Raw genomic sequence first — 27862 nt, forward strand, 5'->3', positions numbered from 1 at the left:
GTGTCAAAATGGAAGAGAGCCTCCCTCCTGGCACCAGCTTGAAATGCACAATCTGTAACTACACGGCAGATTCTCTTATTACATTCCAGCATCACATCATGTCTCACCTGTCACAGGCGGCCTTCAGATGCAATCACTGCCATATCAGCTTCCAGAGCCACAGGGAACTCTTACAGCATCAGGACTTACATGGGCACGGCAGCAAACTTCACAGGGAAGGCGACGGCAGTGAGCATTCCCCCAGGGGGCCTGAGGAAAGCCTCCAGCAGCAGCAGCAGCAGCAGGCCCGCGCTGAGCTGGCCAACAGGAAGGATGCTCTGCTGGGAAGTCCCAAAGGGGCCCTCAACAAGGAGACCAGCACAGAAGGAGAGGCTGACAAGGCTGAGAAGAAGTCCATGCTGTCGGTTCAGAAGGGAGAGGCGCACCCAGGCAGTAAAGCCAGTTTTTCTTACACAAGGATCAAGTCTGAGCCCTCCAGCCCCCGGCTGGCCTCCTCCCCTGTGCAGCATAACATGCCTACATTTCCCATGGGCCCCTTCTTGTCTCAGTTTGCTTTCTCCCAAGACATTTCAGTAGTCCCGCAGGCTTCTGAGATTCTGGCTAAAATGTCAGAGCTAGTTCACCGGAGGCTGCGCCATGGAGGGAACAGCTACCCCCCTGTCATCTACAGTCCTCTTATGCCCAAAGGGGCCACCTGTTTCGAATGCAATATCACCTTCAGCAACCTGGACAACTATTTGGTCCACAAAAAGCACTACTGTAACAGTCGCTGGCAGCACATGGCAAAGTCTCCTGACTTCTCCGCCCTCTCAGATAAGGTCCCTGAGGCGGTGAGCCCCAACAGTGGTCACAGTTCTGTTAGCATGTTGGCCAGCTGCCACCCTACAGAGGCCGACAGCCACCTCATGCAGTCTGCCTGTCTGAACTCCAATGTGTTGGACATGATCAATGCGGGGGCTAAAGGGCCGGATAAGGATCTACCAGGACAGGTGAAGAAGGTCTCTACCCCGACCGGGGCTGAGGAGAGGCTGAATGGCAAGCAGATGGAGGGGAAAAGCCCCAGTACGGGTTTGGTTGAAAGTGACAACGATCCGACCAAGACAACGTGCGATGCCTGCAACATCACCTTCAGTCGTCATGAGACCTACATGGTCCACAAGCAGTACTACTGCGCCACTCGTCACGATCCCCCCATGAAACGTATGTCCACCAACAAGGTGCCCTCCATGCAGAGAACCATGAGGACCCGTAAGCGCAGGAAGATGTATGAGATGTGTCTCCCTGACCAGGACCACCAGAGACCCCCCATGGGTCAGCCGGGCTTCCTCGGAGTCCCTCCCATGAACCCTTGCACGTCCCAGGAAGCCGTTGAGAGCCTGGCGGACCGCTTCCACCCCCGCTGTGACATCTTCCCAGGTATGGTACCCAAACACCTGGAGGCCTCTCTGACTGTCACTAAACCAATTCTGGCTCCTAAATGCAATACTGTGGAGCAGCAGGAGCTGGACGCCCCCATTGATCTCAGCAAAAAGTGTTCGCCAGTCCCTGACAAGACATGTAGCTCTCCTAAAAGACTGTTGGACTATCACGAATGTGCAGTGTGCAAGATAAGTTTTAACAAAGTGGAGAACTACCTGGCGCACAAACAGAACTTTTGCCCTGCAACAGCCGCCGCCGCCGCCGCTGCTGCTCAGCAACAACAACAACAGCCACAGCAGCAGCAACAACACAATGAGACTGGCAGCCTGGAGCCAAGCATGTTCCCAGATGTGAAGAGTGAAGGCAATAACAACCCTGATGATGTCTACGATAAGAGCCCAGGCAAATGTGAGAAGAATGGCAATGGGAAGGTTATGGTGCAGAATGGAGGCATGTTCCCCCCTCACCTGGGGCCTGTGCCGGCACTCAAGCCATTTGCTGAGCCCCAGCTCATCCCATCAAAAGATGAGAACAAGAATATGTTTCTGCCCCACTGCCTTTATCCCGGAGCAATAAAGAAGGTGAAAGGTCCTGAGCAAATATCGCCGTATTTTGGGATAAAGCCAACCGATTATGTGACTGGGGGACCAGTGATGCAGGGAGAGGCCAGCGAACAAGAGCAGAGCATTAATGGGGGAGGAGGAGGTGCAGGTGGAGGAGGAGGAGAGACAGGAACAACCAGAGAGCAGGCCCAGCAGCCTGCCGCTAATGGCTGCCCCCACCCTGGCAAGGAGCCCCTTCCCTTACTGCCCAAAAACCGGGGCATGGTCATCGTCAACGGGGGGCACAAGCCCGAGGAGCGTTCAGGCACAGCTCCACCGCAGCAGGAGAACCAGCCCCAGCCAGACGGCCAGCCCCCCAATCCCTCACCTACGTGGGCCACTGAGAACCAGGCCGACTCCAATGAGAACATGTCGCCTTCCTCCAAGTCCCCAATCGAGGAGGCGGCACCAACAGCCAATAAAGGCGTGAACGGCTCTGGAAGCGGCAAGTACTGCCGCCTCTGTGATATCCAGTTCAACAACCTGTCAAACTTTATTACCCATAAGAAGTTTTACTGTTCATCACATGCTGCAGAGCATGTAAAATAAGTTAGAAGAATAAGACATGTTCTTCTCCTCCCTCCCACACCTCCCCTCCCTCCCTCCCCCCCCAACTTTTAACCCTTTTTTCTCCTTTGTTTTGGTACACTGTTGTGTCTGGAATAGTGCATCACGCAGTGCTAAACGCTGCTTGTGGACAATCAAGAGAAGCTTCTTCTTTCATCGTTTTAACACTTAAAAATGCAAAACCATTGGTTAAAAAAGAAAAAGAAAAAGAAAAATGAATCAAGAATAATATTGGTGCCACTTTCACATTAATTTATTTTACAATCAGTATTAATAGGAGTAGTGATCTTAATTTAAATTCAAAATGAAATTTATATCAGAGTTGTTTGTAATGTTATTGTATAGTCATTCTTGTGTAGCACACATATTGTTTACACTGTAATGTAGGCTCAATGAAACAATAGACAATACAAAAATGAGATGCATTTTAGACACAAAAATAGCTACTGAGGCACTTGTGTATTCTTATTTGCTGTACCAGTTTCTGTATATGCCCAAAATGTCACTTGCAGATTGCTACTAATGACTTGTTAGCCTTAAAAAATCACCATTTGGGTGTGATAACCAGGCACAACCCTGCATCTCACATTTTGGCATATACACATGGCTTTGCATACATATGTGGCTGTTTGTCCCTGTCTCTTTTCTTCAACTCAGATGTGGATGTTTTCATGAGGATGGCGGCATTCTTGTATAGTACTCGTATTTCTGTTATGATACTTTGGTCTCCCTTTTTGCAATTTGCTCTCAATGCAATACTTTGTAAATGGGGGAACATTACTGAAAGCAGTATTATGAAATGGGGACTGTGCATATAATTATTTGTAACCCCATAGGGAAAAAAAGAAGTTGTACAAGAATTAAGTTTATTGCTGATGAACAAGATGGGTGGGAGGTCAGTGGGGATACTGATGTAAAATGATCATTCCAATGTCCTGATTATGGGAGAAAATGTTTCTTAAAACGTTGTTGCTATGCATGTATATGGATGGAATTAAATTCCAGATCTGTTGGAAATTTTTATTTTGATGTGGTGTCATAATTAAACTTAAATCCTCAGGATAAACCAATGCTGTCTGGGCTTTCTTTCACAGTGCTGCATATATCCATAAATAAACAGCTCGTGTTTGCCACAGTTAAAAGTAGACACAAAGGTAAATAAAGATTTATTTACAAAAACGCAAAATTAGGTTTGTCAGCCAGACTCATCCATCTGCAATGTAGAAAATTAATCAGATCAACATAAATCCAAAAATAGAGCTCTACGTCTGATTGTGATGTAACTCAATTATATGCAAGTAACAAATGACTGTAGCTGATGCAGCAGACACACAGGAACTCAGTGTACCTTTGCCTGCGGCTATAACATGGCAGAATATTAAGACAGAAATGGATGAGATAAAAAAAAAAAAAAAGTATCAGGTTGAGCAGTGACATGTGTGGCCTTTTAGAGTGATAAGCAGTAATGTATTAATTTTTGGCACCGGCCAATCAGGTAAAGAGACTGAAATAACAACTTGAAAGATAAGATTTTCTGAATCGAAGACAGCAAATATTTCATCACACTGAATACCCTCCAGTTACCTTCAATTAAAAAGCTTCCAATGAAGCGGAGCTGCGCAAAAACCTGCTCTCAAATTGACTCCTTGATGAACCTTAGCAGCCGTGTAGACAATCTCTGCAGATCGCTGCAGGGAAAGGTAAAAAGATAACTTGCATATTTTATTGAATATTTAAAATATATTCAACTGTTATTCTGTCCAGGTCTGGGGTACGGTTACATTTTGGCCATGGGTCACTCGCTCTGCTGTTTGGCTTGTCGCTGGTTGACTAGCCTCCTCAGGTGCTGGCTGATGGCAGATGGCTTCTTGTAGATCATTCGCCGGTCTGCTCCTTTTATGTGAATGTGATTGGCTGATGGGTAGGATTCCTCCAGGAACTTCTTTTGAAGCTTCGCTACCATCTGGTGTGGGGAGAAGATGATTTACTATGGGCTTTCCACAACAGTTATTACAGTATTGTTTAGTCACTGTACAGGACTTTGAGTCGCACAGCTAGAGGAAACACTCTCACCTGGTTCAGGTGTGGTGGTATCTGCTCGTCAAAGGAATCTCCAGTGATCACACTCACTGACACCCTGCTGGAGAGGGGCTTAAACTTTGTGATGTCCCTTTAAAAACAACAAAAAAATGTAAATATGCATTTTATGTAATATTTCAATGTTCATTCTGACATGACAACAGCAAAACTGTTCATAAAAAACCATGAAAAAATGCTTTCTATGTATGTTTTTCATACCTTACTTGAGCTGCACTTTCATTCAGAAAGTAATGCTCATCCACCGCACTGCTTTGGTGGGCAGGGTTACTGAGCAGGTATTTCTGTAAGGGACAGAGACGCAGAAAATGAATCTAAAATGAATGAATGAATTTGTTTTTACTGTGTGTGTCACACACCCGAAGGCTTACAAGACACAAGGCGAGACAAAACAAAAAGAAAGCAGGCCAATACACGGTGCTGAAGACGCGTAAATGTGCTGATGGTGAGCTATGTCAAACGTCTTATATGTACACGGTTTGTTAAGTGTTTCTTCTGACCATTTCTCTGTATAATTTTTAAATAGCAGAGACTTGAAGTAGCTCACACTACAAGGCAACTTAGTCCTAAATATATACTGTCAACCACATGTAGAGAGTAATTCAAAACACTGTTATTTGAGAGATCTGAGAGTTATTTGAGTATTTCTAATACAAAATTTGCTCAGTAAGTCTACTGGCAGGCAGGTTAATGAATCCATTCTTCAGTCACAGCAGGTCAGCCTTTTACCTAACTTCACACAGCTCCCATCACCACATACTGACAGTTTATGCACACCCAAAAAAACACTGCCTAACTGCTGTCATAGATGTGTTTTGCTCTTGATCACTCGTTGTTTGTCTGCAACCTCAGATCGCTGTAGCATCATCCAAAATCATACAGACACACTGTTTTAACAGTTGGGTATGATTACTGTGACCAAGATCTTTACAAGCTTTAACCTGACTTAGCACAGCCCTGAGACAGAACTGCTAACATCTTCCAATGCAAAGAAAGATATAAGTCTCTAACCTCTTAAATCGATCCCAAAATTTACATTTCCGTGATGACTTGAAAAAAAAAAAGGAAAAAAATTAACTGCAGCTACAGCAAGACAATTTGAATGCAGTGAAGTCAGTGTCCGGCTCATTCAATGAAGAAGCTCCAGGCAGAAACACATCACAATATCACATCTGAAATCTCAGTCTTGGTTCTCTGATTCTGCAGCTCGGGGCGGGGAAAGTTCACCACGCTACCAGAATAGATGTGAATTCTCAAACTGAGCAGATTTCCCCTTTAACTGTATCTATCACCCACATGTGATGAAACCAAATAGCTTCGGTGCCGTTAACATAGCAGCAAACAATTCTGCTCCAGTTCAATTAAGCAGTGGTTACAGAACATGCCCTTGAGAAATGGACTGCATGCTCTATTGAGTTCGGCGAGCTCATGTGTGTGTGCGTGTGTGTGTGTGTGTGTGTGTGTGCGTGCGTGTGTGTGTGTGTGTGTGTGTGTGTGTGTGTGTGTGTGCGTGCGTGTGTGTGTGTGTGTGTGTGTGTGTGTGTGTGTGCGTGCGTGTGTGTGTGTGTGTGTGTGTGTGCGTGCGTGCGTGCATGCATGTACGTTATAACCTTCACTAGCCTGTCTACAAAACCTTTCTCTGTCCTTGGAGAATTCAAGCACAATGATGTCCTTATCTCCTTGGCAACAACTGTAATACTTGAAAAGCTGAAATAGGTCCCTCATCACTACTGCCATCAAATCGTGGGTGGCTGGCAGCAGAGAACAAGGCGTCTTAACGAACTGCTCGCATTCATCTAACGCAAGCAGGCATCATCGTATCACACAGACAGCTGCGGGAAAAACATTTAATGCTGAATGGATGTTAGAAATGTCACGGAGCGTTCACAGAGGGCCACTAAAGCGTAAGTTGTTTCTCTGAACAAAAATAAAATAAGAGGAACCGAAGTAGGACTGTATGGTTTTAAATGGCTCCAAAATTACTTTCCCTGCAATTATCTCTTGGTCCTTTTCCCTACATGAACGTTCCAACACTTAAACAAGGTGTCAGTCCATTAAGAGCACTTCCCCATGTTACAAAACATATTGGCTGTTGTTCATCACCAGAATCCATTACTCCCTCTTCTGCCTGGGATGTTTTCCACTGCAAGTAAAAAAAAATGACTACAGGCCTTTAAGACAGGCAGAAGTGTATGTTGTTGTTTTTGTTGTTTTTTTTTTTTTTTTTTTTAAAGATTCACAGCAGATCTGAGCAGCGAAAAATATAAACCCTCCCCTGTAGAAAAAAAAAAACTCATCTGCAATACACAGCAAAAAGCTTGTAGCTTATATTAACAGCCATTCCCTCACAAACTGTATAACCTGTCAGAAGGCTGAGTTTTACAATATAGAAGGCATCGAAAGATACAGTGCAGTTGCGGCGTCATGTCAGCTCCAGGAATGGGTTCAATTTTCATTTATTTAAAAATGATGTCTGGTGTCATATCATGGCAAATTCACACAGTCTCTGACCATATGAAGACAAACGCTCCTGCAATCACCATCCGCTCATATCTCTGCTGAGGAGGAAAGCGTGATTATTCTTGCACTAGCACCATCCTGTGGTTGTAGAGGAAAAATGGGAGATGTGCATTGAAATGTACTTTCCCTCCATATTTCTAATTATTTTTTTAAAGAAAATCAGCAGAGGAACGGAGCCAAAAGTCTTGTCTTCAGACTATATAAATTTAAACACCTGAGGTATGATAGCAGCTTTTACTGATAACGTTTATCTCCAAATCACCTCTGAATTATTCTTCACCTGCTGTGTCACGTTCAGCACGACAAAACATAAACATAAATGATTTCCGCAGCTTTTTTCTTTCTTTCTTTTTTAAAGAATCAATCTCACAACCTTCATTGTAATCTCTGTGTGTGTGCGTGTGTGTGCGTGTGTGTGTGTGTGTGTGTGTGTGTGTGCATTAGCCTGACCTGGCGTTGGACCACCTCCTCTGAGACGTTTTCGCCTTTGATAGTCGGTTCAATCACCCCCAGGATAATCAGCATGCGGCTCAGCCCTGTAGCTGCTGAAAACTGTCTGGCCTGGAATGACGGCAACAGCTTACCATACCTGAACACACACACACACACACACACACACACACACACACACACATACACACAGACACACACACATATATACACCCATAAAACTTTAGCAGGGGACAAACTTAAATTTAACCCTCTGAACTTCTGTTTTTAAAGTTGCATCGCTTCATATTTTGACCCTGTGGCAGAACAAGCTAAAAGCAACACTGACATATTATGGCGTTAGCCGTTCAAACAAATAATTTTTTATTTACAAATCCAGCTGGCATGGAGATTACATTAATTAGTAAGCATTCATTTGGAGTCAAGTTTCTGTCAACCTGATGAGTTTAAGTACAACATCAACTCTCCTATTAGCTCTATTGTTTGTCTTAATGAGCTCCTCAAGGAGAATATTTAGCTCTTTAGCTAAATGCCTCATGTTCACCATCTAGTCACTGGCTTTGTTTGTCTGTAGCACAACAACTAACTACTTACAGTCAGTGCATCAGAGCTTTCTGACTGAAAACAGACACCACAGCTGAAGAGTGGTTGACCTTAAATCCAAAACAGTTTGAAGATGTTAAAAGGACCAAAGAGGGAAACTGCAGAATGGGATGATCATTTTCTGTAGGTTCACCAGTACCAGCGACCCCTTTCAACTCACACCAGTCATTTTATCAACTGTTACCCGACAATAAAATCAAATCGCTGTCATTGGTTTCCCAACAGTCAAACATCATGTTAGTCTTCATTTTTGCTGCGTAACAACATGCTAAAGTTCAGAATGATGCCAATCCAGCAAGAGTGATTTTATGATTACAATAGTGATTCGAGCAGAGTCATACATGATATTTGCCTTCCTCAAGTCTTTTTCAACCCAGAATCTCAAACTTTCTCTTCAACAACATTTGCCTGGGGAATGAGAAATACTCTTTTTTGGCAGACGAAAGACGAGGAGCTGTGGGATTTTGTAACTCAGGAGGCCCAATCGGTCTCGGCTCACTGGTGCTCTGAATTGGCTGGTCTCAGCCTGTGGAGCCCAATCAATAGTGCCGCGTGCCTGCTGCCGCCATCGCCGTGCCGCGAAGCCTGCCCCTACATGCAGCCAACACACTGTAGATCAGCCCCTCTGCACCAGGAGACGCTCATCCCTGCTTTAGTCTTACTCCTGATCTGGGCCAGACTAATAACACCGTGTCCCTGTGTCCCATCACTTCCTCTCTGCTATATTCAACACTACAGTAAATTACAGTGCCTGATCAATAACTAGGCATCACCTCTTTATATGCTATAGCTCTACTAACGTAAGCTTAATGGGGAGGCAACTAATGCTTATCTTCAATAGTGATTATTTGGTTGATTATTTTACTAAATAAGTGATTAACAGTCTATAAAATGTCAGACAATAATGAAAAAGGCCCATAATTCCACAGTGCAACAGTACAAAACCCCTGAATAATCCATTTACAATTATATCAAAAAAGAAAACAGGGGAATTCTCACATTTAAGAAGCCTGTTTGGCATTCTTTTAAAATCATGGTAGGGCTCTATTGACGTCAATGTCAGCCTGTTGTTTCATCCACTGCTCTGGTACAAAATACCTCAATATACCTCCTCTGTTGCCCAGGGGATAAAACCTACTGACTCTGGTGATCCCTTGACTTTACTTATAGCACCACCATCAGTTTGACATTTGTGCTTTCCATTGAAATGTCCATTTAGTTAAATTTGGTGATTTCATCTAATATTTTAGTTTGTCCAGTACTTGGGTTTATGACCAAATACCTGCAAAACCAACAGCATTCCCATCAGCCTCAGCTGTACTTAGTATTTAAAAGTTGTTGGCACAACATAGCACAATATGCTTAACCCACATAGTGAACGTGGTGAACATTACTTGCTCAACATCAGCATGTTTCCATTGCTCTTTTCCATTTTTCCATGCTTATGTTAGCATTTAGCTCAGGGCATTTAGCTTCTGTTTAAGCAGTAAAACGGACTAATACTGTACATGAGCTGAGCAGTACTATAATCCAAACCAGCAGCATTTGCCAGTATAAACTGTCTTTTACAACAGGTAGGCTTCAACAGCGCCGCTTCACTGCCATTGTATTGCTCGTATCAAAGCTACATCATAAACATGCACTTTTCATGTGTAAAATAACCCATTTCACCCGTTGTTGTTGTCATCGTGTGTCGCCGCCCAAAGAACTGTAGCTTAAGAAATATCAAGCTCTGCTCCCGTAAAGCATGGCAGCACTGATTGGTCAGATAAAGCTGATAGAAACAGCAGAGAGTGCTTGTTCGGCTGCAACAAATGGCTGTGTAAGATAACTTATCTGCCATATTCACGGTACAAGAAACAGTCCCTACAGGTCAATAATGGATATAGGCAGAGGTGGGGAAAGAAACAAGCCGACTGCTCTAATTTTCAGTCTTCAGCAGACAGAGGAAACTTTTCAAATCAGACCTCCAGAGAGTGACATTTTGACATTTTCATCTTCCTTGCCACAGTTTTCCCCTGAAGTCATTCTGGCACCACAATTTAGAACTGACTCTTTGACCTGGCTCTTGAGGGACTTCTCAGTCTCTGCACATTTTCCACCTGTCACCCTTTCCTTACCCCTTGATTCCAAAAATAAAGGGGAAAAAAAACTCTCCGTATCAGCCACCCCCCCTTCCCCAAGTTTGAATCTGGTCAAATCATTCCTGGGTCTGGCATTGAACATTATTTCAAGGATTCTCCAGCCACCTGTCCTATTCCCTCCTCTTTTTTCCATTTTTAATTCTGCCCCGGAGTGAGGATTATGCGAAGCAAGGCATGCGTGTCAAAGGGAAATTTAGTGGGTAAAGACAGCCAAGATTGGCGGGATGAATTAAACAGATAACGGGAGGAGACGAAGTGGGGGAACCATGTAGAGCAAAACGCCTCACCGATGTTGGTCATTTCAGAGGGGCTCTTTTTTTTTTTCTCCCCACAGGAGCGAGGAGGCAATATCTAAATTAATAAAGTGATGAAATGAGTTTGTGCCGTGGACTTTCTGCTGTTTGACTTTCCCATCTGGATTAGTGCAGGCTGAATGGACGCTCTGTTACTTTTGTTACAACTGCGCAATTCACTGTCGGAATTTGGCCCTGTAGTGATAAGGCTCCCCTCCTCCTCCTCATTACCATCTCATTTCATATGCAGGGCCTCTGTTACCTGAGAGCCTGCTCACACACAAAACACGAACTATTACACGAGCTTCTGCCAACTATTACAATGAGCAGAGAACATTTAAACATGGACTATTACACGAGGCTCAACTAACTATTACGCCAAAGGAACATTCTTTTTTTTTAAACTGCAAAGACTTTCAGACTATTACAAAAATGAGGGCATATGGACGTGGACAGGTGCATGATGAGGCCTCTGACTCTCATGCAGGCAGGACATCAGGATTCATCACAGCTAAAAGTCTAACTAAATGGTTATTCAACAAAATTATAATCATAACCAACTATAGTAAAACACACTCTTGGGACTCTTTATTAAACATATTAGCAAGGTGATTGTATTATATTATTGTGCTTTGATCTGCCAGGATTTCAGTTTTCTGCCCTTCATCTTGGTCCTGGTTCCATGGACCCACAATCTACTTGTGCACATTTCAGTCATCGTACAGATTGACATGCGCATGTGCACTCTCCCTGTGAGCTGGTAGTTTGTTTTATTGTGTAATAAAAGAAAAGAAAAACGTAATGAATAAACTGCATTTTAAAAAATAAACTTTTAAGTGTTTACTTTTATTCTATGTAACTGCAGCTTCAAGCCTGACATGACAACAGTAAGACCGGTCACAAGTGAGCATATGTTGTTATTTTTCTGGACTGATGCTGACTGTGTGTTAATGTGGTCATGTTTGCTATCTGTCGTCACATCCTATCAAATTAACGTGTGCATCTTCTGCAGTGTTCGCTCCAGTCAGCTGTTGCTCTTGTTTATGCGGTGGGGAGGTTTCTGTTTCTGTTTTTAAAGGATGAGACGATCAGGACAAAATGATTTTAAAATGACCACGATGTCCAATCTGAGCAACTGACCAGTCAACACTGCGCTTTAACAGAGTTACTGCATGGAGTAACATGCTTGGAGTAGTTGATGATAATACATCAGTATTTATTGTGCTGATTTGCCACCAGTATGATGCTGTCTTTTCACCTGCAGTGACGGACTACAATGGAGACAAGTCTTTAGAACTCCTCATAATGTCCACTAAACTAAACTACACTAAAGACTTCCTGTCAGCATGAACTGCTATTCACATAGAAGGTGAAGATACTTGTAACACGATTTGGTGCACAGTCACTATTAGGCCTTTTCCACTACACTACTTAACAGAACCTGGACATTCCTAGAACTTGAACCTCTAAGAACATGAGTGTAGGTTCTGCCTTGCTGCTGGGCTTAGCAAAGCAGGACCTTTTTGATATATTTCATGAAAAGGCAACACCTCATCATCATTACCCCGTGCAGCTGTGGGACAGACAGCGATGGAAACAGTGACGCTAATATAGATTTTCATCCATCACATTCACATACGATGACAGGAAAGCCCCCCAGTATTCCATAGTTTTTCTGTAGGCTTTATCTATGACAGTAAAACACACTGTTACAAACAAGATAAAACTAACTCTGACCTTTCAGCCAAAACAATGAATAGTACAGTTATACACTAACGTACTGTATGGTATCACATTTTGCTCATTTCAAGCACAAAAATGAAACGTCTTACAAGTGAAAAAGAAAATTCAAACAAGTAAAATGAATCATCCTTAAAGTGTGCATTCAAATGGACAACTATTATTGTGTATACACCTTCATCATTGATAGTCTGTTTAAATGTTGGATTTTTATATTGTACTTTTTCCAGTTTTGTAGTTCCCTCCGTGAGGGATCATTAAACTTTCATTGTGTTTTATGTCAACAAGAGGCTGTGAAATGGTTTTTGGAGGCTTAGAACAAATGACTGTATATAAGGATGGAAAACATGATATTAGAGAGAGAAGCCAAGAGAAGCCATGACACCTGGATCCGTCCCTGGTGGCTGCTTCAGCATAATTCATAAGCGCCACCCCCTCCATGTTAGCGGATGTGCCGAACTAACAAATCAAAGTGCACTACACAATCATTTTAGGTACTTCTAATCACGCTGATGTCTGATAAGTTTGTTTTTTAATTGCTTATGTGATACTATATAACGTGAGTGTGACGTCATAACAGCTGTGATACTGTGGCTCCACCATCCGATTCACTACTGGGCAGACTGTAGCCCTGGATGACGTCACCAGGATAAGATGGCAGCGCCTGTATCCAGGATATTTTGGGTTCATTTTGGCACAGTGGGAGGAAGTGGAGCTTAGAATATGAAAAGAATGAACCACGGCTGTTCATTGGTATCGCATTGTCATCGCACTCCCAGTTATCATTTGATTATTATCTGATTTAAACTACCCTGATTGTGCTTTATATCTTTACCAGCCTAACTGGACTTAACTGCCACTCTTCTTCACTGTCACTTATTATTTAAAGCACTGAACAAATCTGAGATGGAAACATTGGTCTTGAACTGGGCGAGTGAAGATCAGTAATATTGTAGTTGTTGTTTAGTTCTCACTTTGGATCCTTGCAAACATAACATTTTTGACTATTTACAGAATAAATTTAAACAGGAAATAAACAGAAATTTCAAAACTGTCCCAATATGGGGAAACTGCAATTCAAAGGTGCAGCACCCAGTATGAACACAAGGTGTCACTCTTGTACCACAGCCCACATCAGGCTGAGTGCAGCATCCCCTGCCGCCGAAAAGACTTCCTCTCTGCATCAATACTATAGATTACACTGGGGTAAATACACAGGGGCCGTGGCAGCCCTTCTTCATTAGTGGAGCATAACAGCAATAGTTACGCTTACAGTGGTTCTAATTACAATTAATTGGCATTCCTGAATCGTCTGGGAGTCTCTAGATGCAGGAGGGAGAATCTAGGGAAGAGGGGAGGGAGGCAGCTGAGTCAGGGGAGGACTGAGGGTCGAGGGGGACACACTGGGAGCCATTACAGAACCACAGTATGAAGCATAACCAATCACCCTGTTGTCTCTCCACTGTATGTGGACTCTGTGTTTTATGGTCCAAGTGATGTTTTTTTCAATCACTGAAGATGGATTATAATTGCACAGATATAATGTAATATATTTTCAATTCAAATTTGCTTCACATGTGCAAAAATTGACACTTATATTACGTAATCTCCATCAACAGTGTCTGCATCTTCTCCTACTGCTTCATTTTATTTCCCGCTGTCCTAACTTTCTCTCTCTTTTATTTCTCCAATCTTCCATCTCCGTCACTCCATCGGCCCATGGCCGGGTGATTGCTGCCAATCTCAGCCAAGGATTCCTGGAGGGGTTTAGAGCAGGGCTTTGCTCCAGTGGGTTATTGAACGCAGCTCACAGTGAAAGCGAATGGGCTCCGAGGGGGAGACTGGATATGTCATCACTGGCTGCTACTGTTTACCAATGAAGGCAGAGGAGACGGAGAGAGCAAGCAAATGCTTGGAGATTACGTAACGCCACTTAAAGTATTAAATTAATGACTAAAACAGCTGAAAATTGAAATGTTTAAATGTTTTAGAAATAGAAAGAGGAGAGGAGAGGAGAGGAGAGGAGAGGAGGAGAGGAGAGGAGAGGAGAGGAGAGGAGAGGAGAGGAGACAAGAGGAGAGGAGACAAGAGGAGAGGAGAGGAGAGGAGAGGAGAGGAGAGGAGACAAGAGGAGAGGAGAGGAGAGGAGACAAGAGGAGAGGAGAGGAGTATCTGTTATGTCTGTAAATCTCTCCACTAACAAAGTGCTGTGAGGAAGGATAGAAACACTATTCTTGTCTCTGATATTAAACCCCGTCTGGCTTATAAATCAATCCGCATGCAGCAGTTGTGTGACTGTGAATGGTCGTCAGTCAAAGTGACAGTCATACGCTGCCTGTCATACAGAGCAGGTTCCAGGTGAGCCGCAAAACATGTCTATCTGCTACACACTGCAGCAAGCTGTGTGGGTAACTTGAGCGTGTGTGCTCTGCATACATACAGTGCGCGTCATGTGTGTGTCTGTGTGCAGGCCTTGTTGAGCGTGTTAATGACAGGGAGGATGATGAATGGGACAGAAAGTGTCATTTTCATTTTGGGACTCATAACTCAATCAGGCTTCTGTTCAGGCCTGCAGCCGCAGATGTTCGGCCCACATTGAGAGACTCATTACCTCGTACGCTCCCTCAGCAGCCACTTAAATGCATCCTGCGTTCACACACATTGGGAGAGGGCACATCCCTTAGACAGCATACACACATAAAGTATAAGCTAAAATAATCTCACTTGAAATTCTTCAGCTACATACCTAAAGACATACCCTGACTACAGGCTTTGTGTCATCAAGAATCCAAGTATTCAAATTATCGCCAAAGTAAAAAAAAAACTACCGATCACTAAGACTTAAAAAACTAAAGGAAGTGAGATGCAGAGGGAAGGGATGAGGAGACTTTCAAGTGGTGCTCCTGTGAGGACTGAGTTGCACTAAACACAGTAATGGTACATTAAAACGGTCAGTTTGCCAATCAATCAGCATTCATTAAATAGTAAGGACCATCCCATTAGACGAGAGCGTTCCCCACTGTTTCTGCTCTCTGAGCAAATATATTCCCCATGGGGTAAATTAGTTCACGCACAAACTCAGCTGCAGAAAGACAGGAGAGACACACACACACACACACACGCACACACACACACACACGCATGAGTGTGTAAATGCGCAACTAAGTTTCTTCTTTTAAATACAAGATGAAAGAATGATGATTTATTAGAAACGTTGATGGTATTAGTTTAGGAAAAGTCTCTGACCAGTGGTGGTTGTCTAGAGAATCCAGAGAACCTGATTATCATTATACAACAAAGTGGCCAAAAGTACGCAGACATGTGTTTTTCATAGTTTGGGCTTGGTCCTCAATGCTGTTTTTCAATACAGGGATATGTGGTGAAACTCGCACCAAGCTGAGCCACAACCAACTGCAGCCATTCAAGCAGTGCTGGAACGATGCCAATGCTTTACCACAGGGCAGCACGCAATGTAAAGCAAAACTGGTTCACTGGTCAAATAGCACAGAATGCGTCCACATCTTGTCGTGCAGAACAATCTTTTTGAAGAACAGAAATGTCAACAGACAATTGCAATTCTTACAGCTGCTCCACAATAAAAGCCTCCAGCCGGTTCTCAGAGAAATGTGGGGAATTTTAATGCCTTTTTTTACTTAAGTGACAATAGGGAAAAAAACAGGAAATGTGCGGAGAGTGAGGTAGGGAAAGACATGCAACAAAGGTCCCTGGCAAGGTGTGAATGACAGTTCATGGTTGATGCCTTGCCCCCCCTATGCCACCAGAATGCCCCTGCCCTTAGAAACTTTTAATGTGAAGCAGCAGCAGTACATGTCCAGTGCCTCTGCATCAGCTCCAATCTGCCTGAATGTGATCAGTAAACAGGCCAATACCTTAATGTACTAGCAGGCCTGTAGGAATAAAACTAAAATTAACACCACACAGATTCAGTTGAGCTTCCTCTGTTGTCACCACCACACCCTCACACATGCTGGGCCCTTCATTTGATTGGCAGAGACCATCCCGGGGTGGCCGTGGTCCGCCCTGGTACCAAGTGGGACCGTAACAACATATCTCAGCACGACTGTCCCCTGGTACAGAGAGGGAGTGGAGACGTGTTCATAGCCTCCTGCAGGTCAGCACAACTTAAACAGACTAACAAAGCCCACTGAAACACAGCTATAGTTCCCATTAGGGGAAACCTTGATGTCACACTTTGCCACAACAGTTCAGGGAAGTCCCTTTCCTATTTCAATATGACAACGCCCCCCATGCATAAGGCCAGGGCCATCATGTAGAGGATATTGTGGGCTGCACTGAAGTGATGTAGAGCTTCCTCTGCTTGTACTGCTGAAACAAAGAGTGACAGCACAGAGTGACTCAAACCACTGGCTCTCATCCTGAATGCAATTTGTTCAGACGTACGCTGGGGCTTCTCCTAATCTGTGATGCTAGACCCACTGCTTGGTTTTTCATCAGGCAGCATTATCTATGCCTGTAAGGAAATGAGACACATGCTGCCATGTCTGCAGAGGAAAATCCCAAATAAGAAAGTTGACCCCTTACAGCAACTACACACAAGTAAATGCCTACACACACAAACTCTCACTCACACACACACACACATACACACACACACACAAGCATGTCATTCTCAGGAGATGATGGCAAATCATTTTGTAGGATGTAACAGAACTAATTTTGGGAGCGAGCCTCTGTTAATGAGCAGGTCTTTGATGTGTAAATCCTCCAGTCCCAGTGCAAAGCTGATACAGTCTCCTCACAATCCTGCTCAGGTGCAGCCCTGCTCCCTACTGCATTACTTATCTTGTGTACCAAATACTGTAAGACCTCCGACAGCTAATAAACCCGTATCTAACAGCGCGAAATACACACCTATGTGCAATCTACCTCAACAAAAAGAAATATATATATATATCAGTACAAAAAGAAGGCAAGCATGCCGAAGAATGGCACTAAGATGCTGGGATGCTGTGATTCACGGTGTTGCGCTGCATCTCTTATATCTTCATACCGTACACCCCACTCCTGTTTCTATTTTTACCCCTCCATGGAAATCAGACACCAATGATCAAATTGTTTTTTTATGGAGTAAATGTAAGTCTCTGGTTCATTTCATTTCTCCATTGGTTCTCCACAGAGTAATTGGATTGTAGCTGCACTGTCATGTACTCAGTGAAATGAATGCCTATTAATCAGAGGATAATTGGACACATACCCCTGATAAATGGTGCTGTTCCACTTTGAGTCACGTACAAATTAGGCCATTTTCAGGGATCCATTTCTTATCTAACTTGACTCATGCTTATGTAAGCTGCGAGCTACAATTGGTGGATGGACTGCAGATGCACTAAGTCATGGAGTCATGCCTAAAAATGAGATAACTTGATTTTACCACATAATTTTCCTGTTATATCAGAGAACATATTAACTCCTTGGTGGCGATTCTAAATCACCACAAAATGAAATACTTTTGAGCTAGTAGAACTAGCTCACTGGCTTTGATTGAACTCTACTATGACAGCGGCTTACGATAGAAAAAAGCAGGAACATATAGTATTTGAGGGGTTCTACACTCCTTTGTTAGGCCCATTTAAGTTTAGTTTGCACATGAATGATATGAAATTTATTTAATTTGCAGATGATGCTAATGTAATTTGTTGTGGGACAAATTCAAAATAACTTTTGGATAGTGTGAAACATCCAGAGTTTTAATTCTGTTGGTTTGATTTTAACTAATTACAGTGGCTGGAGAAAGCATTCAGACCACTTCACATAATGGTGTTTTTAAATGGAGATTGCCCATCAATTTTCACTCGTTAACCCCTAATGACAAAGTGAAAACATGTTACTGTAAACTTATTTTTTTTAAAAAAGGGAAAAAACAGAAAGAAAAAAATCTCTCATTATAAAAGTGCTCAGACCCTTAATGCAGTAGAAGCCCCTTTGGCAGCAATTACAGCTTCAAGTCTTCCTAGGTAAATCTCTATAGATCTATAGATCTGCAGATCCTCTTAACTCCATGAGATTCTGAACTGCCACCCTCAGGTCTCTCCACAGATGTTCTACGGAGTCAAAGTCTGGGCTTTGGCTGGGAAACACACTTGTCATCAGGGAAACTCAAGTCAGTTCATCAGGTGAACTGTTGCCCTAGTTTCAGGTTGCATTCATCAATCAATCCAGTCTACCACAGGTTGACTCAAATCAAGTTCCTGAAAGATCGGAAGGATAATTAAAACAAACAGGATGCACCTGACCATAATTTAGAGTGCAACAGATAAAAGTCTGAATACTTAAGTAAACTAGAATGGCAATCAGTAGAGCGCATACCTCCAACCAAGGCCAAACAATCCTACACGTCTAACTAGCTTTCACAGATCCACACCGAAATGTAATGGGTTCTTCCCCGGTTCCAACCCTCCACCGAGTTCTGTGCAAATTGGTTCAGTACTTTTTGCGTAATCCTGCTGACAAAGAAAGACACAAACCAACTAGAAGGGCGCTCAAAGAGGGCACAGCTCCGCCAAGGCCAATGTCTAACAACATACACCAGACTTCAGATGGGAAAAAATTCATAGTAAATGATCTGCCCCAAAACTCTCTCCGGGTCCATGCCCCATCCCTCCACCGAGTATGGTCCAAATCAGTTCAGTGCTTTTTACATAAACCGGCTGACAAATAAACAGGTACGGGCGAAAACTTCATTACCTCCTTGGCAGAGGTATGACAGATTTCAATTTTTTTTTTATAAATTAACTTAACTTTCAAAAAAATGTTTTCACTTTGTCATTATGTATTACTGAGTGTAGATTAACAAGCACAAATGGCAATTTTATCATTTACAATTAAATCTACGACATAATAAAGTGAAGGGAAGGGGTCTGAATACTTTCTGAAGCCACACTGTATTAAAACTCTACAATTCATGGACTTGGTAGATTTAAACAAATAAATCATGCAATAAGGTCAAAAACAAATTCCTAAATGTATGTCTGTGAGGCTGCACTTAGGAAGCGCAGTACTGTGAGCTAAATGCTAAATGCTAATATCGGCGTGTTAATATGTTCACAATGACAATACTAGAATTGCACACAATATTGAGGAAAAGTGTTAAAATAATTCTTGGATTTGCCCCTTTAACCGGATTTGTACTTAAATTTAATGGGTTCTTCCCTGGCCCCTGCCCCGTCCCTTTACCAAGTTTGGTGCAAATTGGTTTAGTATTTTGTGCGTAATCCTGCTGACAAATAAACAAACACAGACGAAAACATAACCTCCATCATAACTGCTGATGTTAAAGTATAATCTTATTTACTGCACTGGATTATTGAGGGTAATTGTCATTTTTGGCTTTCTGAGTGTTTTTTATTCATTCTTTTGTCCAAAATTGTTTGTGTAATTATTTACAGCAAATGACAGATACTGCTGTTTTGCAAGAGGAATATCTATTGTGTTTTAAGCGGGAAAAAAACTTTTTCATCTGCTTCGTAACCAACAAAAAACACACCACAGAGATTTGTTAATGATGTAGCCGTCACCGCTCAGCTGTCAGCTACAACTAAGAGCTTAGCGTGGTTTTTCTCAATTACATAACTGTTTAATTATTGTCTCTTCTGCGGGGGAAATACCTTTTAATGATGACACGACATGCTTTACTTGTAAACAGTCTGAGGTAGTGTTATGTAACTGACACTTCTACCAACATTCCTCCTCCACTCTCTGGGTTATCATTAATAACAACCTTCCCCTCTGTATGATAATTAATGCATAATGAGATATATGCTGTGACAATGACTATCACTTGACATATATCTCGCCTGGAGGATTAAAGCGGTGTTGTAACACTTTCTGTCAGTCAGTCCCGACAACCGCCACAACCCTCGCCTTCCCCTCATCTGCTTCATGTTAAGAGTGTGATCAGCTACGGCTAATGAGTTTCTTAGGCCTCCAATTAATCAAGCTAATGAGCCCCACCCAGCAAAGATAATCAGCTATTCTCACCATAAAAGCCTATAAGGGAAAAGTTTGAAACATTCTCGCATCTGTTCCTCCCTTCTCCTCATCCTAATCCTCTTTTTTTTTTCTTGATACATTTCCTTATTTCTTCTCCTCTTCCCTGCCTCTGGCTGTTTATCTGCTCCTCTCCGCCCTTCAGAGCTCTTTATCGTCCTCCTCACTCATTTCCTTGCTCCTCTCTTCCAGTCGAGTTTTTCACATCCCTCCTTAGTGTTTGCTTCTTTAACATCTTTCCATCTTCTCTCTTCTTTCCTTTCATCCTCTGCCACCCCCCCCCTTCCTTTTTTACCCCCACCTCTGTCCTTCCTCCGCCCCTGAATCCTGCTGTACACTCACCAGTACTCGTTCCACTGGTCATCTTCAAACACGTCCTCTGGGATGGGATCAATCAGCACCAGGTCAGACACTTGCCTGAGGACAATGAGAGGACACACACAAATACACTCAGATGAGGTAAGACTCATTGACTACCCCTTGTCCACTTTAACCTCTCGTCCCGGGCCTTAATGAGCGGGAGATGGATGGCGTCATCCCGTCTGTCTTCCTGTAGATTTGTCTCTCCTCTGTCCCCACAGACAGTTAACCACATGTACATCAGATCCAGGGGCAATATTTCCATTTGGAAAGGTGTCATCCACTCACCGCTACTTAATTCTCTCCCCTAACAGCAGCAACATCGCGCCTGATTAAATACTAAATCTTTCATTCCTGGTACAGCCTACTTGTCACATTAATCACTGCGTTGTCTCTGCGATGGCTGAGTTATGAGGGATGATGGGAATGGACCCTGGAATATATTTTGTTAAGTGTGAGTTTGAGAGTCACTTCATTCCATATGCTACAAAGCTATTTTAAATGTAGTCATCTTCAGATTTTATCAAAGATTTCTCAGACCTTGTAAGGAGTCTGGTTCAATGTGTATTCAGACCTCCAATTTTGTCAAAATATATAAAACTACACATAATTAAGTCACACTGTTGCAGTGGTTGACACACTGAGGTTTATTCAGTCACTGTTTTTAAAGATTTTTGTCTTCAGCAGGAACCACTGAGCTTGAGGCTGAGAGCCACGGACAGGGTAGGGAGGTCAGAAAGTATTGAGAGACAATAACACATTGTTGGTTTTGATCCTCTCATGGGACTTGTCAACAGTAATAAAAATATATGCCAGCTTCTTCTAACTTTACTTTTAGTCAGTCTGTTTTTTGTTTTTTTAATTTGGTGAAGTGAGACAAAGACACAGAAAGTGATAACATAGCATGACAACATAACATAACAGCATTATGGCATACAATAGGACAAAACAACAGCCACCTCTTTGTTATTGTTATAGACTCATATTTTGACATATTGAGGGGGAGAGATAAAGAGAGAGAGAAAAGAAGAAGTGAAAAAAAAACACACAAACAGTACCAGTCAAAAGCCTGTACCTCCCCATTCAAGTGAATGGTAAAAAAAACAAAAAAAACAACATATACATATATATATCATCCCGACTGGGTGTTAGGTATTATATAATATGAGGTGTTAGGTGCATTCTTCATTAAAGCTGAATCTCAACAAATGGACATAAACTATTTATTTAGAAATATTTGTTCCATGCCTCAGATTGTCTGTAGTGTGTATGTATGTCGGCTGTCACCGATGTTATGTTGTTGTTGTTGTTGTTGTTGTTGTTGTTGTGTTATCTCACCAGTCTGTCCTTGCACGCTTCTTGTCTTGTGGCCATGCTTCTCGTTTCAATATTCTCCTGCATGCTTATAAATGATTGCAGTCTTTTTGGATGAACTAATGCATCATAGTTGTATGAAGAGTGAATTATTATCAATAAGACGTTTTATAGTTGGAATTTTGCATAAATCTGCCTCCAAATTAGATCATACACTGAATTCATTTCACTTTTTTATTAAACTGGAATAAGAGAAAGTTATTACTGAACTTTTTATAAGGCTTGGCAGGGGGGGCTCGTAAGAGACAGATGAAAAAAACTGGTGAGAGGGTGATATGCAGACCAAGATATGCAGGCTTTAAGTCCCTAGCATGGGTCAAGCTCCAAAAACACAGTCTCCTACATTTCCCATAATGCAACTAATACTATCTTTTAGTTCAACCCTCTTTACCTGATAAATACCCCTGTCTGTAATTCTATGGCTCTAGTTTTTAAGACAGACTTTCTGTTAAAAATTCATGTGTCTAAACCTAAGCCAAGACAACCCTGATGACATCATCAGCGTCATCTCCCTCAAACCTGACAAAGCTCCTCTTAGGCCACAACAGTTCACAACGAGCAAAATCGGTTGAATTCCCCTTTATTCATTTCCATTGTACAATACTTACACGTCATGAATGTGGCTGTAGAACCGGCCGTTGAGCGCGCCCAGCTCGGAGCCCACCAGGATGAAGGGCGGGGCTAACCCGGCAGCCTGCAGGAGTCGGTGCAGATCATCCACCATCCTGGAAGACAACAACACTCATCTGTCTGTGCACAAAAACCAGGACACTGTGCAAACTGGGCCAGGAGGTTTATTTATTCAGCTAGGTGGGATTAGGACTCCCAACATGAAAGATGAATACGACAGGCCATCATTAATCTCCTCAATCTGTGGTCTGCTCGTTAACAGATTTATTAAGAACCCACTGAAGAGTCATTATAGAGTTGCAAAAATGACCTAAAAACAAAGGAGGAAGGATAAAAAAAGAAGTTTTCTATCCTAAAATTACAATGAAGAATGTGAACAACTTCTCAAACTTAAAGTAAGGAATATTTTCAGTTCTCTATTTAAACAAACAGTACTGGGGGGGGGGGGCTGCTGGCTCCTCTCCATCGCAAAACACCACAGGACAAACAATCACCAGCAAACTTATACCATCGGAGGGAGCTTCATCATTACATGAGATGCAGCAGCTCCTCTCCGAGAGCCATCTGTCGTCCTGGGTTTGTTGTGCTAATAAATCAAAACTGTGGTGCCACGCTGAAAAGAACAGATTTCACGAGACTTAAGGGTAGGCAGTCATCAAACTCCTTGAGATATTGAATTCTGGGAAATTGATTGCTTGCATCTCAAATGGGTGCTTTCTGGGCCAGATGCCAAGGTAAACTAGACTGCTGACTGTCAGCGAGCCACACCTGCTCATCCCTCCCCTGATTTAAGGTTACCATGTCAAAGGCAGGAAGATTACGGCCCAATCCCACAGCAGTGTGATGCAGGGCGGGGCAGGGCAGGGCAGGGGTGTGCTCAACAGAGAAAGACAATACATAAGGTGTCCATGTACACAAGTCTTTGCCGGCTGAAACATTCATGAAAAATCGCTGGTTCCAGCCTCTCAAATGTGTTTCTGAGCATGTGCAGCTTTTTCTCTATTCTAGATCTTCTTAAACTAAATATCTTTGGGTTACAGATTGTTGGTCAGAGAAAAAAAAGACGGGGCATTTTTAACTATTTTCTGACATTTTTGACTCGACAATGGACACACATGCAAGCACACAGGAGACACCATCCTTGGCCTGAGGGATGTGATCTGCTGCTTCTCCTCCTACACACAACCCTGGCACAGTCTCTGACCGTTTTCCCTCCTATAGCCTTAAGCTACAGTGTCCTGGAACTGACACAAGCCGTACAGTGGGTCACCATAGAAACAGAGGATGTGCCATTAGTGCAGGCCTGTTCCACATGAAGAATGCTCCCACAAACAGCACTTATCAGATCCTGACAATTCACCTGCACCGCACTCCACAGTCCTGTACATTTGGTCCTTATCTCGTTTAAAATTTCCACAAACTGATTTTACAAATTCAGCAAGAACAAATAAAGAGGCCACTCACTCATTTAAAAACCAGTTCATAGCAATGAAAGAGCTGATGTAAAACTGACGCTGGCAGTATGTTTACAATGTAGACTTTGTGTATCGTGACTGAAGAAAGTGTTATCCTACATTTCATGTGTCACAAGGACTCAGGAAGGCTGCCAATTACAGTAGTGTTCTCACCGTCCAGTTGTTGACATCCCCCAAACTCTCTCAGTTCCTGTGGTTTCATTCTGCATCAGCCGCTTGCTGAAGCCCAGTCCCATTCTGTCATAGGTGCAAACCTGGGCAGTGTGACAAACAGGGACAGCAAAGGTCTAGAAGGTTTTTTGAATAACACTGTGTTCTACATGCACACGGACCCTGCCCCTCCCTATCCTGCACAGGCATATTAAATGCATGATGGTTGCGTAAAACTGAAAAAAAAAAGATACATATGCAGGTGTAGACAGAGCAAGTTTGTTTTGGTAACTGCAGTTGTGATGCAGTCGTTCAGATAGATCTAGGTCTTTCCCCAACAAGCCAGTGACCTCATTTGGGTCATATTTCAGACAAACAACATGGGGCAGGCTGTCAGCCCCGACTTTCTGCTGTGCTGAGTCCTTGTTGAGCAGAGACGATGTGGCAAAGCCACGGCAAGGTCTGTCCTTATATGGCCCTGACAACAAATACAATGGCTGCATTATTAGTAGTGGATTCAACCAGAAAGTTTCCCGTAGAGGATTTTATTTTCAAAGGCAAACCAATAGCAGCAACTCACTCTCAGTGCGTCTTAGGAATGTGATTCATCTGAGATATTTATTTCAGTTCTGTTGAGCAAATTTATTTCAACAGAAGACCAAAAAAGCAAAATATTTTGGTAAATACTTTTAAAATACAGACATTCAACACAATTCACAGTAAGTGTGTCATTTCCCCACCTTTGTTAGTGTGGCCACACTTTCTTGGACATGAAACCAAATATCTGAGGACATTCCAGTCGGTGCATCCAGTACGACTAAACAAGAAAACAACTGGTTAGGCTGAGCTCAGTGGAAAAGACACAAATAAGCCACATGAAAACTGTTCATGGCAGATTCAAAGAAAATGTTTTCTTACCAACTGGTTTTCCTTTTCCTTTACACAAAAGATGCATCTTTTGACCCAAACTAACATCAACAACCTGGCCATCTGAACATAAGAGGGAAAAGAAAAGAGACAAAGACTTCACTGAATATTTTTCTCATCGGGCTTGAAGAGCTCCACAAACCTGCTGACAAACCCCCAGCAGAGGGGGTGTTTAATTAACATACTGAGTAAATATATGAAAACCTAAAACCTAAACTTAAAGAAGCAATGACTTTGTTAGACTTAGAAAAGCAAACCTTTGGGCAACAGCATCTGTCCTTCTCTCTGAAGCGATGCATAGTTGAGGAATGGAGGGATGATGATGATTAAAAGTAAACACTTCCCAATGTTTATGAGCACAGAACCATAAGACACTCTGCCTTTAGCTCCAGCCTGGCTGTGAAGTCTCTGATCTGGATCCTGGTTTAAGTAGAAAAAAAAAAGTGATGTTAATTCACACATTAACCTCATTTCAGCATCCTAGAGTTGAAAATATGTGATACTGTATATCATCTACATTTCACATACACCATGCAAGCGTTTTAAGGACTTTAGATATTGAGATTCCTATTCGACTTGCAATACCATCAACAAGGCGTCTGATCAGTCCCAAAATCATTCTGCAGCATGACAACCACCCCAGACACACAGCCAGAGTCATACAGAAGTGTACCTAGTGTACCTAGAACTAGTGATGTTTTAAAGGCAAAGGGTAACAACACCACATATTGATTTGATTTAGGTTTTTTATGCTTACTGCACTTTGCATGAGGTTAAATGATAAATAAAAACTATTCTCCTACTGGTTTGGAAAGCAACCTCACTTTGCTTTTAGTGCCTAAAACTATTGCACAGTACTGATCCATGTATACCTTTATCAAGCTGAACATTTGTGTTATCGTTTCATAGTTTTCATTTGTAATTCCATGCCCTTCAATAATACTCGATTATTATCAAAACCCACGAAAGTTAATCATCAGGGTTAACCATCGTGTATTGTAGTAGAAGATATGACCCTCTCAAATAGGCAACAACAAATGATGCTATTATTATGAGAAGTGTTGTTATGTTACTGTGCTGGAATTATGCCGAATTAAAGAACTGAAGCTAATGATTTGTTAGAGTAGTGAAATATGACAAGGCTTAAAGTGGATAAGCTTTGAATAAGTAACAAGTAATTAAACTTGCTCTTCTTAAAGGGAATTTGGCTCCTCTTCTCTCTGTACAAAATTGAGAGACGCTGGCTGACACTGTTCACTTCTCCACACAACGTCAGTGTTGTAAGATCAGTATGAGAGCAGGAACACGTCAGCAGCAGACATACATTGGTGATTTGAACAAAGACAGTTTAACAGGTTAGCTTTTGAAGTCAGTCAGCTGAAGCTAGCTAACAGAGCTGTCACATGTAGGCTAGTTATTAGCAGCTGGAAAGTGTCATCGTTGAATTACCTTTTTATCAGCATTAACAGGTTCATTGCTTGATGCTTGAGCTTCTGTTCTCCGACGCATTTTGAAATAAAGTAAATATCAAGTGCTATAATACTACATGCATTAACTGCACAGAATGAATTGAATGAACTGAATAGTAGCAACTTCCTGGTGGAGGTACAGAAGCCGACAGGAGGCAAACCTAACCATACGCGTACGTGGTGTGTGTACTTTCTCATTTGTCTTTTCATCGTAATTATTTATCATAAATAAAATAAAGAAAAGTAAAAATCCACGGTTGCATTAATTTCATAACTCATTGTTTAATTAGTGTGTGCCACTGAAGTCTGAAATGTCACTTGCAAAACACATAATGTTACGTTATAATGCCAAAACTAAACGGCTTTTTGGCGGTTGTTGACTACATAATGACATTCTTATTAGTGCCACGGGTGCTCAGCTCCGACGCACTCCTCTACAGCTAGAATAGCTGAGAGGAGTGCCTCGGGGCACTTAATAATCATAATTGTTATGATTATTAATAATCATAACAATAATATCAGTATTAGTAGTAGTAATAGTAGAAGTAGTATTGTCATTGCTGTTGTTGTTGTTGTTGTTACTGTTGCTCTCTATTAGGGTATATTTTCTTTTTTGGTTTGTTTGTTTTATTCATTTATTTATTCATTTATTTATTTATTTGGTTAGTTAGTTAGTTAGTTAGTTAGTTAGTTAGTTAGTTAGTTAGTTAGTTAGTTAGTTAGTTAGTTAGTTACTTTTTTAACCAGCAGTCTCTCTCTCTGTCTTTCTGTAAGGTGCATCCAGGATTGTAGTAGTACATCTATTGGTCTGCAGGGGTCGCTGTATCCTACAAACCCATCCCATATTCCACATCGTTCCACATCAGACTGTGTTTAAATATCTCATGCATTCAAAGGAAACATGACTAAACATATGGTGTTTTCGGTGTAAACTGCATTTTGATTTAACCAAATAGATGAAGATCATCAGAAATTGGGGGTGTGATTGCATGTCCCCTTGCTCCTCTTAGAACA

General features: G+C 42.2%; 2 protein-coding genes across 3 annotated transcripts in view; one reads left to right on the forward strand and one right to left on the reverse strand.

The window, feature by feature from the left end:
• Positions 1–3658, forward strand: part of zfpm2a (zinc finger protein, FOG family member 2a) — a 121949-nt gene extending 118291 nt beyond the window's left edge. For both annotated transcript variants that reach the window (XM_056379873.1, XM_056379874.1), the window contains exon 8: positions 1–3658. In XM_056379873.1, the coding sequence (XP_056235848.1) occupies positions 1–2570 (2570 nt within the window). In that variant the 3' untranslated portion in view covers positions 2571–3658.
• On the reverse strand, positions 2815–26972 carry si:dkey-122a22.2 (uncharacterized). The gene is made up of 11 exons (XM_056379875.1): positions 26829–26972; positions 25637–25799; positions 25371–25442; positions 25193–25269; positions 24456–24556; positions 22806–22922; positions 20806–20880; positions 7656–7794; positions 4887–4969; positions 4662–4758; positions 2815–4551 (listed from the first exon to the last, which is right to left on the reverse strand). The coding sequence occupies exons 1-11, from the start codon at positions 26886–26888 to the stop codon at positions 4384–4386; spliced, it is 1152 nt and encodes a 383-aa protein (XP_056235850.1). The 5' UTR covers positions 26889–26972; the 3' UTR covers positions 2815–4383.
• Between the last annotated feature and the right edge of the window lie 890 nt (positions 26973–27862).

Source organism: Seriola aureovittata, chromosome 7 (genome assembly GCF_021018895.1).
Source record: "Seriola aureovittata isolate HTS-2021-v1 ecotype China chromosome 7, ASM2101889v1, whole genome shotgun sequence".
Taxonomy (NCBI): Eukaryota; Metazoa; Chordata; class Actinopteri; order Carangiformes; family Carangidae; genus Seriola; species Seriola aureovittata.

Excerpts from the sequence above, each read along its gene's own strand:
- si:dkey-122a22.2 (XM_056379875.1), bottom strand. The coding sequence starts at position 26,888 with ATGCGTCGGAGAACAGAAGCTCAAGCATCAAGCAATGAACCTGTTAAT. Across the intron at positions 25,443-25,636 it reads ACAGATGCTGTTGCCCAAAG|ATGGCCAGGTTGTTGATGTT; the intron begins GTTTGCTTTTCT and ends TCTTATGTTCAG. Across the intron at positions 4,552-4,661 it reads TACCACCACACCTGAACCAG|ATGGTAGCGAAGCTTCAAAA; the intron begins GTGAGAGTGTTT and ends TCCCCACACCAG.